The 17,335-nt window shown below is 44.9% G+C and overlaps 1 protein-coding gene across 2 annotated transcripts in view; it reads left to right on the forward strand.

Annotated features, from left to right (window-relative positions):
* Positions 1 to 16,942, forward strand: part of Plcd4 (phospholipase C delta 4) — a 19,587-nt gene extending 2,645 nt beyond the window's left edge. The window contains exons 3-19 of one of the 2 annotated variants that reach the window (XM_090354815.1): positions 631 to 690; positions 833 to 991; positions 2,986 to 3,211; positions 4,384 to 4,513; positions 5,034 to 5,265; positions 7,633 to 7,834; positions 8,718 to 8,862; positions 9,749 to 9,901; positions 11,801 to 11,986; positions 13,799 to 13,894; positions 14,025 to 14,178; positions 14,527 to 14,643; positions 15,076 to 15,248; positions 15,738 to 15,873; positions 16,124 to 16,273; positions 16,353 to 16,460; positions 16,590 to 16,942. In XM_090354815.1, the coding sequence (XP_090210941.1) occupies positions 666 to 690; positions 833 to 991; positions 2,986 to 3,211; positions 4,384 to 4,513; positions 5,034 to 5,265; positions 7,633 to 7,834; positions 8,718 to 8,862; positions 9,749 to 9,901; positions 11,801 to 11,986; positions 13,799 to 13,894; positions 14,025 to 14,178; positions 14,527 to 14,643; positions 15,076 to 15,248; positions 15,738 to 15,873; positions 16,124 to 16,273; positions 16,353 to 16,459 (2,391 nt within the window). In that variant the 5' untranslated portion in view covers positions 631 to 665 and the 3' untranslated portion in view covers position 16,460; positions 16,590 to 16,942. The remainder of the gene's footprint in view (positions 1 to 630; positions 691 to 832; positions 992 to 2,985; positions 3,212 to 4,383; positions 4,514 to 5,033; positions 5,266 to 7,632; positions 7,835 to 8,717; positions 8,863 to 9,748; positions 9,902 to 11,800; positions 11,987 to 13,798; positions 13,895 to 14,024; positions 14,179 to 14,526; positions 14,644 to 15,075; positions 15,249 to 15,737; positions 15,874 to 16,123; positions 16,274 to 16,352; positions 16,461 to 16,589) is intronic. The other variant, XM_090354817.1, reaches the window with a different exon arrangement.
* Positions 16,943 to 17,335: the final 393 nt, after the last annotated feature.

The following is a 17,335-nucleotide window of genomic DNA, read 5'->3' on the forward strand; positions in this document are numbered from 1 at the left end:
CCTGGCCAAGCTGCAGAATCATGAAATTAAAAGTAGAAGTAAAATCCAGGTAGCAATGGCTCACACCTGTAACCCTACCTACTCAGGAAGCTAAGATATGAGGAGCCACAGTCTGAAGTCAACCCAGGCAGGAAAGTCCAGGAGACTTATCTCCAATAAAACTACTGGAGGGCCGGGAGTTTGGCCTAGTGGTTAAAGTGCTTGCCTAGCATGCATGAAGACTTAGGTTCGATTCCTCGGTACCACATACATAGAAAAAAGCCGGAAGTGGTGCTGAGGCTCAAGTGGTAGAGCTCTAGCCTTGAGAAAGTCCAAGGCCAGTGCTCAGGCCCTGAGCTCAAGCCCAGGACTGGCAAAAAAAAAAAAACTACTGGAAAAAAAGCCAGAAGTAGATCTGTGGCTCAAGTGGTAGAGTGCTAGCCTTGAACAAAAGTGCTCACGGGCAGTGCCCAACCTCTGAGTTCAAGCCCCAGGATTGGTACACATTTTTTTAAAAAAAAAAATAGGAGTAAAAAAGAGCTAGAGACTGTGTAGATGATGTACCTGACACACAGTTGGAATGAAGAGGTCTGGTTTCTTTATCTTGTTCCCCGGGTATGTAAGATATACCCGAAGTTCTTGTTTCTTTAGGTGACTCCTGCACCAGCTAGCTGGTGGAGAAGTGGATGATGGCAACCCTGATACAAAGCCGTGAGTACTCACTCCCCACATGGGAAGAGGGCTTGGGAGACAGGCCCAGGGATGGGAAGTAGGCTGGACTCCAGTCCCAGAGCTCCCTCAAGTCCTTCTACTTTATCTGCTGGCTATCTGGCCTTTGCTTTTTCTGGCCCAGGTCTGCTCACTGATCCAAACTTGCTGTTGATGCAAGAAGGCTCACTGATGCGAAAAGTGAGGTCCAAAATCTGGAAGAAGACCAGATACTTCCGACTTCATAATGATGGCATGACAGTCTGGCAATCGCAGCAAGCGAGGGGACCTGCTAAACCCACCTGTGAGTGACCTGGATGGTTTAAAGTGGGCATGTGGACAGGTCTTCAAGGTGCCTGGCAACCTGAGGACGAGGGAAGGACTGGGATCCTATGACAGTGGGCCCTTGTACATTCTCACATGTGGCTCTCTCTGAGCCCATACAAGGAGCTTATAGCTAGTATTTGCCTTTGTAAGGCTTTTAGGACAATTTAATTATTTTTGCATTTAAGGGGCTTAGAAGAATTGTGGTACATTTTAGGAAAGATGAAGAGAAGGGTAAAAAGATAGAGATGGGAGTGTAGAATACATTGTACATGTGCTTGGAAAGTCACAATAAAATTCTCCCTTGTATGGCTACTTTATGCTAATAAACAAAAGTTTGGGGGGGATAGAGTCCCAGTATATATTAAGGCTCAGTAAGGCTCATACGCTGTATCTTCTTTCTTGTTAACATTATTGTTAACATAACCATCACCATCATCATTATAATCTCAGGCATTAGCCTTCCTGTAGTAAAACCCTGGCTCTGTCACTTCATAGCTGTGGCTTTGGACAAGTTAATTGAACGGTTTAATTTAATTAAATTACCTAATGAGCAGGGCGCTGGTGGCTCACGCCTGTAATCCTAGCTACTCAGAAGGCTGATGTTTGAGAATTATGGGTCAAAGCCAGCCTAGGCAAGAAAGTCTCCAATAAACTATTCAGAAAAAGCCAGAAGTGGGGCCGGTGCTGAGTTCAAGTCCCAGCACTGGCAAAAAAGAAAAGAAAAGAAAAGAAAAACTATTACTAGCCAGAAAGTTACAGTGATACACTGAATTAAACTCATGTGTACCATCTGAAACCAAAATGTACTTAATGAATGTTAGCCATTATATTTTTAAAATATTCACACACACACACATACACACACACACACACACACACACACACACACACACACACACACAACAAAAAAAAAAACCCAGGGCCGGGATCGTAGCCTACTGGTAGAGTGCTTGCCTAGCAGGCATGAAACCCTGGGTTTGATTCCTCAGTACCACATACACAGAAAAAACTGGAAGTGGCACTGTGGCTCAAGTGGCAGAGCACTAGACTTGAGCAAAAGATGTGTCCAAGGACAGTGCCCAGACCCTGAGTTCAAGCCCCAAGACTGGCAAAAATAAAAGGCACATAAGAGTGTGCATCCTATTGGCTAAACTCTTTAAGATACTTATAAAAAATTAATCACAGGGTGCTGGGAGTTTGGCCTAGTGGTAAAGTTCTTGCCTAGCATGCATGAAGACCCAGGTTCAATTCCTCAGTATCATATACATAGAAAAAAGCTAGAAGTGGTGCTGTGGCTCAATTGGTAGAACTCTAGCCTTGAGAAACCCAAGGACAGGGTTCAGGCCCTGAGCTCAAGCCCAGGACTGACACACACACACACACACACACACACACACACACACACACACACACACAAATCAATCATAGGGTACATCTAAGAGTCTGCTTTAGAGACTCTTAGATCAAAGCTCGTGATCCGCACCAACCCCAGCCAAGGTAAGGGGTGGAAGGATTCCTCAGATTCCCTTCTACACATGAAAAAGAGGAAATTCTCATACCTGAATGTGGGCCTGTACTATTTTGGAAAACTTTTTGTACCTTTCAAATGTGTCTGTCTCTATTTGTCATCTCTGCCAATTCTGTTGTGATCACCAAGAGCAGCCATGGAAGGGGACTGGGAAATTGAGTGGTTTTGATATCCACTCTGCAGCTGGGGCTGGAAGCCAAATCTTGCTACTTTTATCAGTGGCCCCTTGTCATGTGACCTACAAAAAACAGCAGTGACACATGTGGGCTCCTGAATTCCGGAGGCCTGCACTAATGTCTCTTGGAATTCAGCCTGCAGAGGAAGGGGGGGGGGGTTCTTCTCTTCTATGTTTTCATGGAGAAGGAGGGGCTGATTCTTGCCCTTCTCTCCTGCATTTTGTCAGACTTCCTTCCTCAGTGCTCTTACCTGTTTCTTTTTGGCAGTCTCAATCTCCGATGTAGAGGCGGTGCGCGTTGGCTATAATTCTGAGTTGCTGCGCAACATGGCAGATTTACCCCTGGAGAAGGGCTTCACCATTGTCTTCCATGGCCGCCGCCCCAACCTAGACCTGGTGGCCAACAGTGCTGAGGAGGCCCAGATGTGGATTCAAGGACTCCAGCTGTTGGTGGAACTTGTCACTAGCATGGACCAACAGGAACGACTGGACCAGTATCGATGAGAGGGAGTTGGGGTTGGGACAGGGGATCGATGGAGCAGTAGGATTGGGCAAGGTGGGAAGAGGAAAAAGTTCCAGATGATGGGGCAGTGACAGCTCAGGCCATGTGTGCCTGAAGATTCATCAGGAGAAATGGATGCTAGGATGGCAAAGATATAGGCAGACAGAATTTGAGCACGGATCAGAACCCTAGGATTGGAGGAAGGGACAGAAGAACAGGAACAAACAAGCTGCTGCTCCTGAGAGCTGCAAAGCAGATTCTGATGACATTAACTGCAATAGGACTAGAAAGCAACTCCACAAAAGGGCTTTGGGCGTCGATTCTCTACAAGATGCCTGGCTTGTACATCAGTTCATGCATTCACTCATGCATTCATTCCTCATCTATTAAGCAGAGTGTGTCAGCTACTATGCCAAGCTTGAGGGCCACAAAGACTAATGAAATATAGATACTGATTCAGTTAGGGGATCAAATTGTGTAAAGAATTCAAGTACCCTGGTACTTAGAAGTCCAGGAACCCGAACTTAGCTTATTTGTATGTATTCTAATGAAGTTTAATCATAAGAGGTAGGGCGAGAAGGAGAGATTAAAGCACAGGGAATTAAAGTTTGCCAAAATACAAAAAAGACAGGGCTGGAAATGCGGCTTAGTGATACAGTGTTTGCCTAGCATGCATGAAGCCCTGGGTTCAATTCCTCAGTACCATACAAACAAGAAAAGCCAGAAGTGGTGCTGTGGCTTAAGTGGTAGAGCGCTAGCCTTAAGCAAAAGAAGCTCAGAGACACTGCTCAGGCCCCAAGTTCAAGCCCCAGGACTGGCTCATGAGTGTGCGTGTACACACTTGCACACACACACACACACACACACACACACACACACACACGATAGACATATTGGAAAGAAGGGTTTGGACCAGATTATAGGGGCAAACCAGGGATCTTCTTGAGTTCTATATTAAGACATTTGGGATTCTTTTGTGATAAGATATATTGGTACTCAAGGGAGTTTATTCTAGAAGTTGTGTGGAAATGGGTAGCAAAGACAGAGGAGAGATGTCAGTGGATGGACTACACACAGGACATCATACACACACACACACACACACACACACACACACTTACAAACACACATACATACAGTACTTTTGCCTTGACTCAGAGCTGGGTGGCTGAGTGATTGGTTCCAGCGTGGAGACAAAAACCAGGATGGTCGGATGAGTTTTGAAGAAGTTCAGCGGTTGCTGCACCTGATGAATGTGGAAATGGACCAAGAATATGCCCTTAGTCTTTTTAAGGTGAGTCTGCTAAGGAAAAGTTTGCCAGAGCCAGTTAGGCTAGCTAGAAGGCCCCTGACACTAGCCAGCAACATTCATTTGCTGAATCTGTGTGCTCAGAATCACAGACTCAGTGGGAAGTACAGGGAATGGTTCTTACTATTCAGTCTTATTGAAAACATGATTCATAATGGACTTTATGGTTCTATCCATTCTTGGCTAGAATTTCACAAGTGCCTCAAAGAAAATTCCAACTAAGCAAATAGAAGGAAGTCTCTTCTATGTTTTAGGGATCTTTGGGACATACATTTTTTTCCCCCCTGGTTGAAGGATGTGGCCCCAAATTGCTTAATTTTTGGTGCGGGGGGGGGAGGGAGTCTGGAATGGCTTCCTCTATAAACCTGAAATGTTGGAAGTTCTGTAGAAATTTTGTGCAAATGTATTTGAATATGCCAGTAAGATTGACCTTGCATGGCAAACAAAGGCCATGAAATTTCCCCTTGAAATATTCTTCTATTCTCCCCTAAACTCTCTCTTTTAGGCAGCAGATGTATCCCAGTCTGAAACTCTGGAAGGAGAAGAATTTGTGCAGTTCTATAAGGCATTGACTAAGCGCAACGAAGTTCAGGAACTGTTTGAAAACTTTTCATCTGATGGGCAAAAGCTGACCCTGCTAGAATTTGTGGATTTCCTTCGAGAAGAGCAAAAAGAACAAGACCGCGCCCGTGACCTTGCTCTGAAGTTTATCGACTGCTATGAGCCTTCCGACAGTGGTAAGGGGAAACAAGTGGAGAGACAATGTCCTTGTGAAATTTAACACTTAAAGTGTTGGGATGTCAGGGACAACTGATCTGACACTGTGAGTGTTTAGAGGAGTGAGGATCTAAATCAATAATTTCAGAAAACAGAAATTAACCAAGTTTAGGTTGAAAAAAATTGTAATCCTAACTACTCAAGGGGCTGAGATCTGAGGATCTGAGTTTGAAGCCAACCCAGGCAGAAAATTCTGTGAGACTCTTTAACCACCAAAAAGCCAGAAGTGGTGCTGTGGCTCAAGTGGGAGAATACTAGTTCTGAGCAAAATAAACTCAGGACAGTGTTTAGTATCTGAGTCTCACTGGTACACCAGAAAAAAAAAACGTATCTACTACACATGAAACATGAATTATATTTGTTCTAGTTTAAATATGTCCCCCAAAGTACATGTGTTAGGAGCTTGATTTTCAGTGCAGCAACACTGAAAGGTAGAAGCTTCAAGAAGTGATTAAATCAGGAGAGCAGATTTCCCTAGTGATTAAAAAATGAATCCAGATTCCTTCATCTCTCTTTCCCTCCTACATGGTTTTTGTTTGTTTGTTTGTTTTTGGCCAGTCCTAGGGCTTGAAATCAGGGGTTAGGCATTGTCCTTAGGCTTTCGCAAAGCTAGCACTCTACCACCAGGCCACTCTCCGGGCGCCCTACATGTTCTTTTACCCTTCCACTCTTTGCCATGGGATAACACAAGAAGATACCAGGTACACAACCCTTAAGCTCAGACTTCTCAAGTTCCAGACTGGAAGAAATATATCCCTGTTCCATATACATTAATTTTCTAGGGTATAGTATTTAGTTATAGCAACATAAAACAGACTATAACATCATTATCCTCACCATTCTTGATCTTCCCTTCCATGGCACTTAACTAGCAGATATTGTATTCCAGTTGCAGAGTGTGGTCTCAATCAAAAGACCTGTGCTCAAGACCCCATTCTGATTTTTCACTGAGTAATCCTGAACGAGTCACTGAACCTTAGACTCATTTTCTTCACCTGTAATTGGTGATCAAATGAAATGATGGGCACACAATGCACTCAATGAGTAGAGGCTTATCTACGAAATTTGAGTTATCATTGTCAAGAAACTTGCTGCTCCAAGATTTCTCAAATGTGGAGCCATGGAGCTGGGTGTGAGAGTCAGGTTGTTCTAACAGCAAAGAAAGCCTCTCTGTAGAAGCCTTATCCTCAGTGAGATTGCACAATGCAAGACATGGCTCTAATAACTGACTGCTTGTGTTCAAATCCCAGTTCTTCCACTTACCAGTTACATGTGACGTGGGGCACATAACTTGCTATTGCAGTCAATGAAGTGAGATGAGGCATGCAAAGTTCTTGATATAGATGGAGGACTCAGTAACTGTTTGGGTTTTGTTAAATGAAATCCATGCTGAGAAAGGCAAAGGCTATCCTGGAAGTAGCAGGGCACTCAACAAGAGCATAGGCTGAAGTGATGTTGACAAATGCATCTCCTTATACTACATGGAAGCCTTGATTAGAGGAAAGAAAAGTAACTTGGCTGTGTCACTAACAAGTAACCTTAATTCTCCTTAGACTGTTTTGCTAATTATATACTCTGGGCCCTTCAGATTTCATGCTGTGCTGTCTAGTATGGTAACTGTGATCTGTATGTGAAAACTGACAATTAAATGAAGTAAAATCAAATACAACTTCAAGTCTAAGGTCTGGGTCATAGACACCACATTTCAAGTGTCTATAGCCACGTGTAGCCAAGGACTGCAGAACAGAATATTTCCATCATTGTAGAAAATTTTATTGGATAGCACTGATCTACATTTTTCTTTTTGTGGGTCATGGGCTTGAACTAGGCGTGGGCACTGTCCTTGTGCTTTTCAGCTCAAGGCTACCACCCTATCCCTGGGCTTGGACGTTGTCCCTGAGCTTTTCAGCTCAAGACTACCCTTGAGCCAAGCCCCACTTCCCGTTTTCTAGAGGTTAATTGGAGATAAGAGTCTCAGGTCCTTTTGTGTCTGGGCTGGCTTTGAATCTTAATCCTCAGATCTCAGCCTCTTGAGTAGCTAGGATTACAGGTGTAAGCCACCATGCCCAGCTTACATTTTCTTTTTTTTTTCTGAAACAGATCTGGCTACTTAGCCCAGGCTGGCTTCAGTCTTGCTATGTAGCCCAGAAATAATCTAAATAGCTCTCTTTAACAATCACTAAGGGCAGACAATGGATAGGGCACATCTGGGATCTGGATGCTGGCAAGACTCTGAGGAAAGAGGTAAAGAATGGCTGCTAGGATTACTGGACTGTAAGACTCCACTGAGAGCTGCTCACTCTGGTGTTTTCCACTCCATGCCCCAGGTAAACGAAGGCACGTGCTGAGTATGGATGGCTTTCTCAGCTACCTCTGCTCAAAGGATGGAAACATCTTCAACCCAGCCTGCCTCCCCATCTACCAGGACATGACACAACCTATGAACCACTACTTCATCAACTCCTCTCACAACACCTACCTCTTGGGGGACCAGCTTTGTGGCCAGAGCAGCGTCGAGGGATATATACGGTGTGGTAGTGGTAGAGGAGGGGGTCTAGCTCAAGAAAGGGACCATATGTGAGAAACTGAGAGCAGCTGTGGGTAGAGAACAGATTGTAGTGATATAAATGGACTTGGGAGATGCAGGTCCCTAGAGATCTGAGACCCTTGGGGAAGATATTGAAGACTAATGGAAGAGTATTAACAAAACCCTATGAGTGAACTCAGAGGCCCTATCATATTTATTTTTTGAACAAGTAAACAGTGCAAACAGAAAGGCAATATAGCATAGGATCTAAAAGCATGATTTCTAGAGTCAACCAGTCAGAGCACTTGGGATTATGCCTTGGTTTTCCTATCTATGAAATGGGGGCTGTTAGGAAGAGTAAATGAGATAATCCATGGTCTATCGGTAATAAGTATCAGTTGCTTCTACTGTAATTAATCATGGATTTGATTGAATAGTTGACATATCATTATAGTGGCTTCAAAGGATACAAAAATGAATGAAGATTTTATTTAAAAAAAAAAAAAGAGTGAAACCTTCAGCTTTCATCTTAGCCTGTCTGAGGCTCTGACTGTGATGGCCAGTAGGAGAAACAGAGAAAGAGGGGAGGAACACTCCTGCGAGAGTCTGAATAACCCAGGTGTTGTATAGGTCTATATAGAAGTGTCAGGAGGCAATGGCTTGATGAGAATGGTTGTGAGTTGAGAAGGACAAGGTTGGGTGGAAATTAGTGTGAGCTGCAGTCGACTGAAAAGACTCTATGGAGATGTAGTTTGAAGGGGGCTAGGTGGGTAAGAACTTTTGAGATAGATCTTACTACTTAGACCAGGCTGGCTTCAGAATGGGGAGAGGGTCGAAGTGTGGCAGATCACATTTTGATGTCTCCTGCATCTGGGCTTCTTGCAGGGCCCTGAAGCGGGGCTGCCGATGTGTAGAGGTGGATATATGGGATGGACCTACGGGGGAACCCATTGTTTACCACGGACACACTCTGACTTCCCGCATCCTGTTCAAAGATGTTGTGGCCACAGTAGCACAGTATGCCTTCCAGGTAGTTGTCCAGGGTTGGGAACAGTGCTAAATAAGACAAGAGGGTACAATAACTGGCTCTGAGTCTGGGGAAGGTGGAAGGGTGCCAAAAAGGTGCTTGCAAACAGCACCATATGCATAAAAGAAGTTCTAACTTTAGCTGAGGGCCAGTGGCTCACACTTACAATCCTTGATATGTAGTTCAAAGTCAGAATGGTGTTTATCTTTCAGTAAATGCCACAAGAAAAGGAAAGAAAAGAAAAAAACAAAACAAAACCAGATGTGAAGGTGTGGCTTGAGTGGTAGAGCACTAGCCTAGAGCACAAAAGCTCAAGATAGCACCCAGGCCCAGAATTCAAGCCCCAGGACAGGCCAAAAAAAAATACTAATAATAACTCTAAACATCAGATACTAAGAAATTGTTATAAATGTTGGGTGTATATCTAGTATTGAGAATTGTAAGAATTGAGAAACGTAATTATTGATTTCTAATCATTACTACTTATAACAATTTTATAAGGAAGCAGAAGCCAGTAGTCAGTAGGGCTGCGGTCAGTTAAGCACCTGGAGATGAAATCCTTACAATAGAATGTGGACACACAACTACAGTAATGGCCTGACCACTACTCTGAACCTGAAAGCTCAAAGGCCTTAGGGGGGGCCTGGGTCAGACTTGGAACAGGTATGAGATATGGAGGTCCCTAGGGTGACCTTTAGTCATGGCTAGTGTAGTAAGAAGAGACCCCCCACTCATCCAAGTCTATTAAGCCCTTTAACAGTAGTGAAGGAGTTTGTTAATCATAGTACTCATTTGAAAGAATAAATGAGGGGGAAAGTTAGAAATAAGTATTAGGAGAAAGAGGTTAGGGGGTTTTATAACTCTGGATGCAACATCTGTCCCCCACCAGACATCAGACTACCCAGTCATCTTGTCCCTGGAGAACCATTGCTCCTGGGAACAGCAGCAAACCATGGCCCAACATCTGACAGAGATCCTAGGGGAGATGCTGCTGAACAGCACCTTGGAGGATGTGCCCATTAACCAGCTGCCCTCACCTGAGGTAAGAACCCAGGTCCCCTGTTTAGGCTTCCTGAAGCTTCCATATTCCCTACCTCTTGGTCGATTTTCCTTCCTTCCTTCCTTCCTTCCTTCCTTCCTTCCTTCCTTCCTTCTTTCCTTCCTTTCTTCTCCTCCCCTTCCTTTCCCTTCCCCTTTTCCTTCCCTTTCCCATTCCTTTCTTGTGCCAGCTCTGGAGCTTGAATTCAGGGCCTCATACTCTTAGCTTTTATGCTCAAGGCTGATGCTCTACCAGCTGAACCACATCTCCTCTCCTGGCTTCTTGCTGGCTAACTAAAGATATGAATGTTGCAGTTTTATCTGCGTGGATGGGGATGTGGCTTAGTAGTAGAGTGCTTGCCTAGCATGCATAAAGCCCTAGGTTCGAGTCCTCAGTACCACAAAAATAGAAAAAGCTGGAAGTAGCACTGTGGCTCAAGTGGTAGGGTGCTAGCCTTGAGCACAGACAGGCTCAGGGACAGAGCTAAGACTCTGAATTCAAGCCCTAAGACTGGCAAACAAACAAACAAAAACCCCTCAAATCTCTGCCTCCTGAGTAGCTAAGGTTTATATGTATGAACCACTGGTGTCCAGCTTGACAGCTTGATCCCTTCTTTCTTCTTTTCTTTTTCTTTCTCTTTCTTTCTTTTTCTTTCTCTTTTTTGTCTGTTGTGGGACTTCAACTCTGGACCTGGGGGTTGTCCCTGAGCTCTTCAGCTCAAAGCTACCTCCCTACCCCTTGATCCACAGAACCACTTCTGATTTTCTAGTGATTAAATGGAGAAAAGAGTCTCACAGACTTCGTGGCTGGGCTGGCTTTGAACATTGATCCTCAGATCTCAGCCTCCTGAATAGTTAGGATTTCAGGTGTGAGCTACCTCACCCGGCTTGTTTTCTGAGACAGAGTCTTACTATGTAGCCCAGGGTGGCTTCACATTTATTATTCTCCTGCTCTGGTTTCCCAATTGCTTGGATTATTAGCATAGAGCAAAAAAGCTTAGGGACAGTACCTGGACCCTAAATTTAAGCTCCAGTACTGGGAAAAAAAAAATAGAAAGATCCTTTTTCCTTTAATCATCATTATTCAAAAAGATAATCTATCTTCTCATAATCTTACTATATATGTATGCATATATGTATGTGAGTACATGTATGTACAGATGTATGTATCTATCTATATCCTTTTAACGTAAAGGAAATTTTAGTGCATCAAATGTGAGTAGGGACCTACCTTTATTTTTATTTTTTTGCCAGTCCTGGGCTTGAGCTCAGGGCCTGAGCACTGTCCTTGGACTTTCTCAAGGCTAGAGCTCTACCACTTGAGCCTCAGCACCACTTCCGGCTTTTTTCTATGTATGTGGTGCCGAGGAATTGAACCCGGGTCTTCGTACATGCTAGGCAAGCACTCTACCACTAGGCCAAACTCCCGGCCCACCTTTACTTTTTTTACATAAGGATAAAGATGTTGCAAGTTGTTTAAGAAGGGAATCCATACCATGTGTGTGTGTACATGCCTGTACATGCACATATGTATATGTTTGCAGGTGCACATACACATATATACATGCATGCTACAACTGAAGCTTGAACTCATGACTTTAGCCTGCTTGGTCATATCTGGTGCTCTATCACTGGAACTACCCCCTCCAACCTAACTTTTGGTTGTGTAATTGGAGATGGAGCCTTGTGGACTTTTCTTCATGGGCTGGCTTCAAACCAAGATCCTCCAGAATTACAGGCATGAGCTAATGTTTCAAGGGGGAGCTAATGTTCCAAGGAGGAGCTTCTAACTGCGTAATTTTCTAATCACCACCTGTGCTTTTGAGAACAAGGGGATCTGAAACACCTGCATGAAGGCCTGGGGGGCAGAAAGTGGATTGGTCTCTTCATTTTTGTCTCCCAGAAGCTTCGGGGTAAGATCTTGGTAAAGGGAAAGAAGCTATCAATACAAGAGGAGGATGAGGAGGAAGAAGAAGAGGACTCACACTCTGAGCTGGAGAGAAAGCACGGCACAGATCTGGAGCCAGACCCGTATTCTGAGACTGCGCCTGTGCCTCAACTCCAGCTTCAGAAGGGGAAAGAGGAGAAGGTACATAGTTGGAGTGGCTTTTCTGCTGGGCATCTGAATACTGGGCATGCAGCTGAGGGCTGGTTTCTGAAGAAACTAGAGCCAGTAGAGTAGAAAGCCAAGAAGAAAACTACAAAACTACCCTTTGTCCAATGAAAAGACATAAGAATGTATATACATATGTATAGCATTATAATATTTGAGATATTGCCATGTACCAATACATTGCAGTGACTTTCCAAATTCTTTGGACCATGAGATCTTTTTCTTTTCTTTTCAAATGAAATTTATATAGAGGTTCAGTGTACAAAATAGATACTGCACAACTATTCTAACTAAAGCCTTCATGCAGCCCCTCTGCTGGGATGCATAGGATCCCAGGATAGGCATGTGGGTAAATTGCAAGAAAAGAGGATTAAGGAGTTAGAGAAGAAGGCATGTTTTTGTACTTCTCGATCTCCATAAGAGCTAGTTTGAGCTGGCCACTGGTATCTTACGCTTGTAATCCTAGCTACTCAGGAGGCTGGGCTCTGAGGATTGTAGTTCAAAACCAGCCTATGCAGGAAAGTCCATGAGACTCATCTCCAGTTAATAACAGAAAAAGCTGAAAGTGATGCTGTGGTTCAGATGTTAGAGCTCTAATCTTGAGCAAAAGGATCTTAGGGACAGCCCTCAGGCCCAGAGTTCAATGCTCACAACCTGAAAAAAAAAAAAAAGTGTGGCCTAGTGGTAGAGTGCTTGCCTAGCATGCCCAAAGCCCTGGGTTCAATTCCTCAGTACTACATACACAGAAAAAACTGGAAGTGGTGCTGTGGCAGAGCTCTAGCCTTCAGCAAAAAGTCTCCAAGGACAGTGCCCAGATTCAAACCCCAGGACTGGCAAAAAAAAAAAAAAAAAAAGAAGAGCTAGTTTGAAAAGCACCCACTGTGTATGTGTGTGGGGGTGGCACTACTTTGGCTAAATAGGGATTACTAGAGTGACTGATATACCCTCAACTATTGTGAACTATGGGGAGTGTCAAGTTTGGGCTAGAGGAGCCAGAAATACCAAAAAATGAGCAGGAAGGGGAAAGAAATTTGGCATGGAGAAGGTGAAGGCATGAAGGCTATGCCAGCACCATCAATCCATTCTCTGTCTGGGGGAGAGGGAGGTTGAGGGGGGGAGGAATGCCATCGGTGGGCCCTCCAAGATCCTGGTTTGATGCCTGCATTTCTCTCTCTTGAGCACTTGCTTGGTTCACTCAACTGACATCGAGCTATCTCATTTTCTCTGGGGTTGCAGTGAATATTGTTCTGTCACCACATTAGGAATGGAAATGAGAACTGAGATGAATTCAAAGATATTATGACCATAGCATCCTTTAAGGTGTGAATTCTATGATCATATTGCATTCCTTAATGTATCTGTCTAGATTCATGTACATTTTGGACAGATTATCATTCCTTTATTTGAAAAGACAGGGAGCATGTCTTTGTTCAAAAGTAATCATAAATTAACAATCTATTATCTCCAGATGTGAAATACAGCAGATCCTCCAAACCCAGAACAGATGCCAGTAATATATGAAGACTGCCTTTTTGGTGTATATGCTAGTCCTATGCTGGGCACTGTCCTTGAGCTTTTGTGCTCAAGGTTAGGGCTCTACCACTTGAGCCACAGCTCCACTTCCAGCTTTTTGGTGGTTAACTGGGTAAGAGTCTCACAGACTTTCCTGCCTGGGCTGGCTTGAATCACAGTCCTCAGATCTCAGCTTCCTAAGTGGCTAGGATCATAGATGCAAGCCATTGGCATCTGGCAGATGAAGACTGCTTTTATTCCCATCCCCACTGCCAGGTTATGAGGTGCTCGCCGACTTCTCTGCCTATTTGTTGTCAGATTATGATCCAGCCTCCTAATTCCAATCCTGGGCCCGTTCAATTGCCCAAGCAGGTGAGGCAAGAAGGAGAATGCAGTGGGGGAGGTAGTTTTGGGAAGAGGTTTAGGTTGGACAGCCATTAGCTTCTTCCTTCTCAGATTGCTATGGATTCAATTCCATCTTTCCTTGTACTTTCTTCTCCAGAAAGCCAAGGCCATCTTGTGTCCAGCCCTCTCCGCTCTGGTTATCTACTTGAAGTCTGTCTCATTCAAAAGCTTCATGCAGTCAGCGCAGCACTACTACTATGGGATATCGTCCTTCTCCGAAATGAAGGCCAAGCACCTCATCAGGGAGGCTGGTCAGGATCAATATGGAAGGACAGGGAGGGAAATGGGATGGGTAGATTCAGGCCTTGTGAGTAGGCAGGTAAGTCCTAAGAGCATAAGGGAGATAGGAAGAAATAAAGGAGCTAAGAAATGCAAAGGGAAGGGCTTATGACTAGTAGGCACAGAACTCTATGGGGAGGAAAGTTTGGGGGAAGATGGTCTAGGTGGAGCACAACAGAGGCCCACAGAGGCCCTCTGGAACCAGCTCCAGATGTTGAGAAGCATGGAGTGAGTGAGCAGGGTCATTAGACCACTGAGGTGGAAGAGTGTGCCCTGGATGGAGGGGCTTCTATCACCCTCCCTATTACTCCCTTTCACAGGCAATGACTTTGTGCTCCACAACACCTGGCAGTTAAGCCGTGTTTATCCCAGTGGTCTGAGGACAGATTCATCAAACTACAATCCCCAGGAATTCTGGAATGTAGGCTGCCAGATGGGTAAGGGGGCAGTAAGATCGGGGAGGAGGGAGTGGAGAAGCAAGCAGCTCATGAAAGAAGAGTTTCCCAGTGGAAGTAGGGCTAGAGAATTCTTTACAGTTCTAGGGTAAGAAATGTTATCTATGGAGAAATTTCCAGTGGGCAGTCTCCTTTCCCCTCCTCCCTCTTCTCTCCTTTCTCTTCCCTGTCCTTTCCCATATTCTCCTATTCCCCCTTTCCCCTCTTCTACACTGGGTCTCTTTATATAGCTCAGGTCAGCCTTAAACTTGCACTCCCCTCGTTTCAGCCCCATAAACGCTGGGATTGTAGGCATGTATTAATTCCAGCTCCAGTAGGGACTCTTAACACCTAATATTTGTCTTCTTAGCACCCTGAAAGAGCTGGAAGGGTCCCAAAGTGAATTGTGACCATCTTTTCTCTTGGGGTTCTCAGTGGCTATGAATATGCAGACCGCAGGACTTGGAATGGACATCTGTGATGGATTCTTCCGCCAAAATGGTGGCTGTGGCTATGTGCTGAAGCCTGGCTTCCTGTGTGATTACCAGAGCTCCTTCCACCCTGAGAAGCCCATCACTCCTTCCAGGGCCAAGATCCTCTTAGTTCAGGTATGATGGTTAGAATAACTACTGAACCTCTGGGAGGGAAGCAGGGGGAAGCAGCAGCTAGATCTGAAGAGTACAATTGGTTGAAAGCTCGAGACTGGACAGCCTGATTGTTAACAGTACAGCTTTTGAAGTCAGCTGCCTAATTCCAAATCTACTAGTCTGGGCAAGTTTCCTTAACCTGTGTTCATCAGTGTGTATACCTGTAAAATGGGGATACTCCCACCACCTACCTCACAGGGTTCTGAGAACTGCAGCAGCCAAGATCAAATGCTTACAAGTTCTAGGGCATAGTAAGTGCTGTAGAAGTGGCTGTGGTCCTTGGTGTATCTTTCAAGTCTTCTTAATTTCTAATTGGACACTTATTACCCATGGAGGGTTCATTTTGCAAATCAATAAGCTATAGCGTGAGGTTCCCTGTCTTCACTTCCCTGGGGGTGTGAGGAGTGAGGCTGAGCAGAAACTCATGAAGTTCTAGTGCCCTGATTGCAGGTGATCAGTGGTCAGCAACTCCCTAAAGTGGGCAACACCAATGAGAAGTCTATTGTGGATCCACTGGTGAAAGTGGAGCTCTTTGGCATTCGTGCGGACACAACCCGACAAGAAACCAACCATGTGGAGAACAATGGTGAGAGACTGGGCAGTGCTGGGGAGGGAGGGTGACAGGAATGACTGCTCTATCCCATCCTTCGTCACCTTTCCACCTCCTCTCCCATACCCGCGGGAGGCAGGGGGACAACACAGAGAATCCAGCCCCCTCCCAGCCAGGCTCCAGTTCCTATACATCATCTAGATTAAATAATCCAGGGAAAGCCACTTCATGTGGCATAGAGATAATCGATGTCTATTTCTTCATTTCCCGCCTATCACCACCTCAGGTTTTAATCCATACTGGGGGGAAACATTATGTTTCCACGTCCGAGTGCCTGAACTTGCGATGCTGCGTTTTGTTGTTAAAGATTATGACTGGAAATCCCGAAATGACTTTATTGGTCAGTTCACTCTGCCTCTGACCTGTATGCAACAAGGTGAGATAGTCCTTGGATCCCCGGTGAACACTGCAACTCTAGCTACCTTCCTAATACCCATTTTCTTACCTCATCCTAGGCTACCGCCACATAAACCTGCTCTCCAGAGATGGCATCAGCCTCCAGCCGGCTTCCATCTTTGTGTACACCTGCATCCGGGATGACCTAGAGGAGGATGAACCTTGAGGTGGGCAATTCATAGTAAGGGTGAGAAACACCTGGAAGGATGCTCTGGCATCTCAGGCACAAAATTATCTAACAGGCAAATCTTAAGAGCTGACTTTTTGCCTTCTCTTCCCTTCCCTTGTTTTCACAGGCCTTTGGTATTTTCCTGCCCTTTTGTGTACTCTCTGACGTTCCCTCCTTCCTCCGGCAGTAGGCTCAGTTCCATACTCAGAACTACTACTAATCTCTCCCATCAACTCTGGTACGAAGGCAGATTGCAACTATAAACCCAGAGAGACAAATGGAGCAGAGAAACCCACAGAAGCATTATCCCTTCTATCCCTAACTTCCTCCATGCTGAGAGCCAGGGAAGGACAAATCAAGGCTGAAAGCTCCCCAGGCAAAAAGACCCTAGACTAGACTGATTCTCCAAAGAATACTGCATAGCCCTGTCCCCATTGGACTGCTCCTCCTCAGCTGGTATAAACAGAGCTTCTCTCTTCACTTTGGCTTCAGTATGATCTGTTGTGGTTGGGCAAGGATGGAGTGACATCTGAGTGGGGCAAAAATTAGCCAGGTGCAGTGGCTCACACCTGTAATCCTAGCTTCTCAGGAGGCTGAGATCTGAGGATCGCGGATCAAAGCCAGCCTGGGCTTCTGTGAGACTCCTATCGCCAATTAACCACCGGAAGACCAGAAGTGGTGGTGTGGCTCAAGGAGGAGGGCAGTAACCTTGAGCCAAAAGCTCAGGGACAATGCCCAGATTCAGAATTCAAGTCCCATGATTGACAAAAAAAAAAAAAAATAGAGAAGCAAGGTTTCTGAAGGTCCCTCTATATGCGCAGCAGCAAAACATAGGGAGGTCACCAAAAAGCTAGTTTCCTTCCTTTCCTTTCT

The sequence above is a fragment of the Megascapheus bottae genome, chromosome 21 (genome assembly GCF_031878675.1).
Source record: "Megascapheus bottae isolate mThoBot1 chromosome 21, mThoBot2.hap1, whole genome shotgun sequence".
NCBI lineage: Eukaryota > Metazoa > Chordata > Mammalia > Rodentia > Geomyidae > Megascapheus > Megascapheus bottae.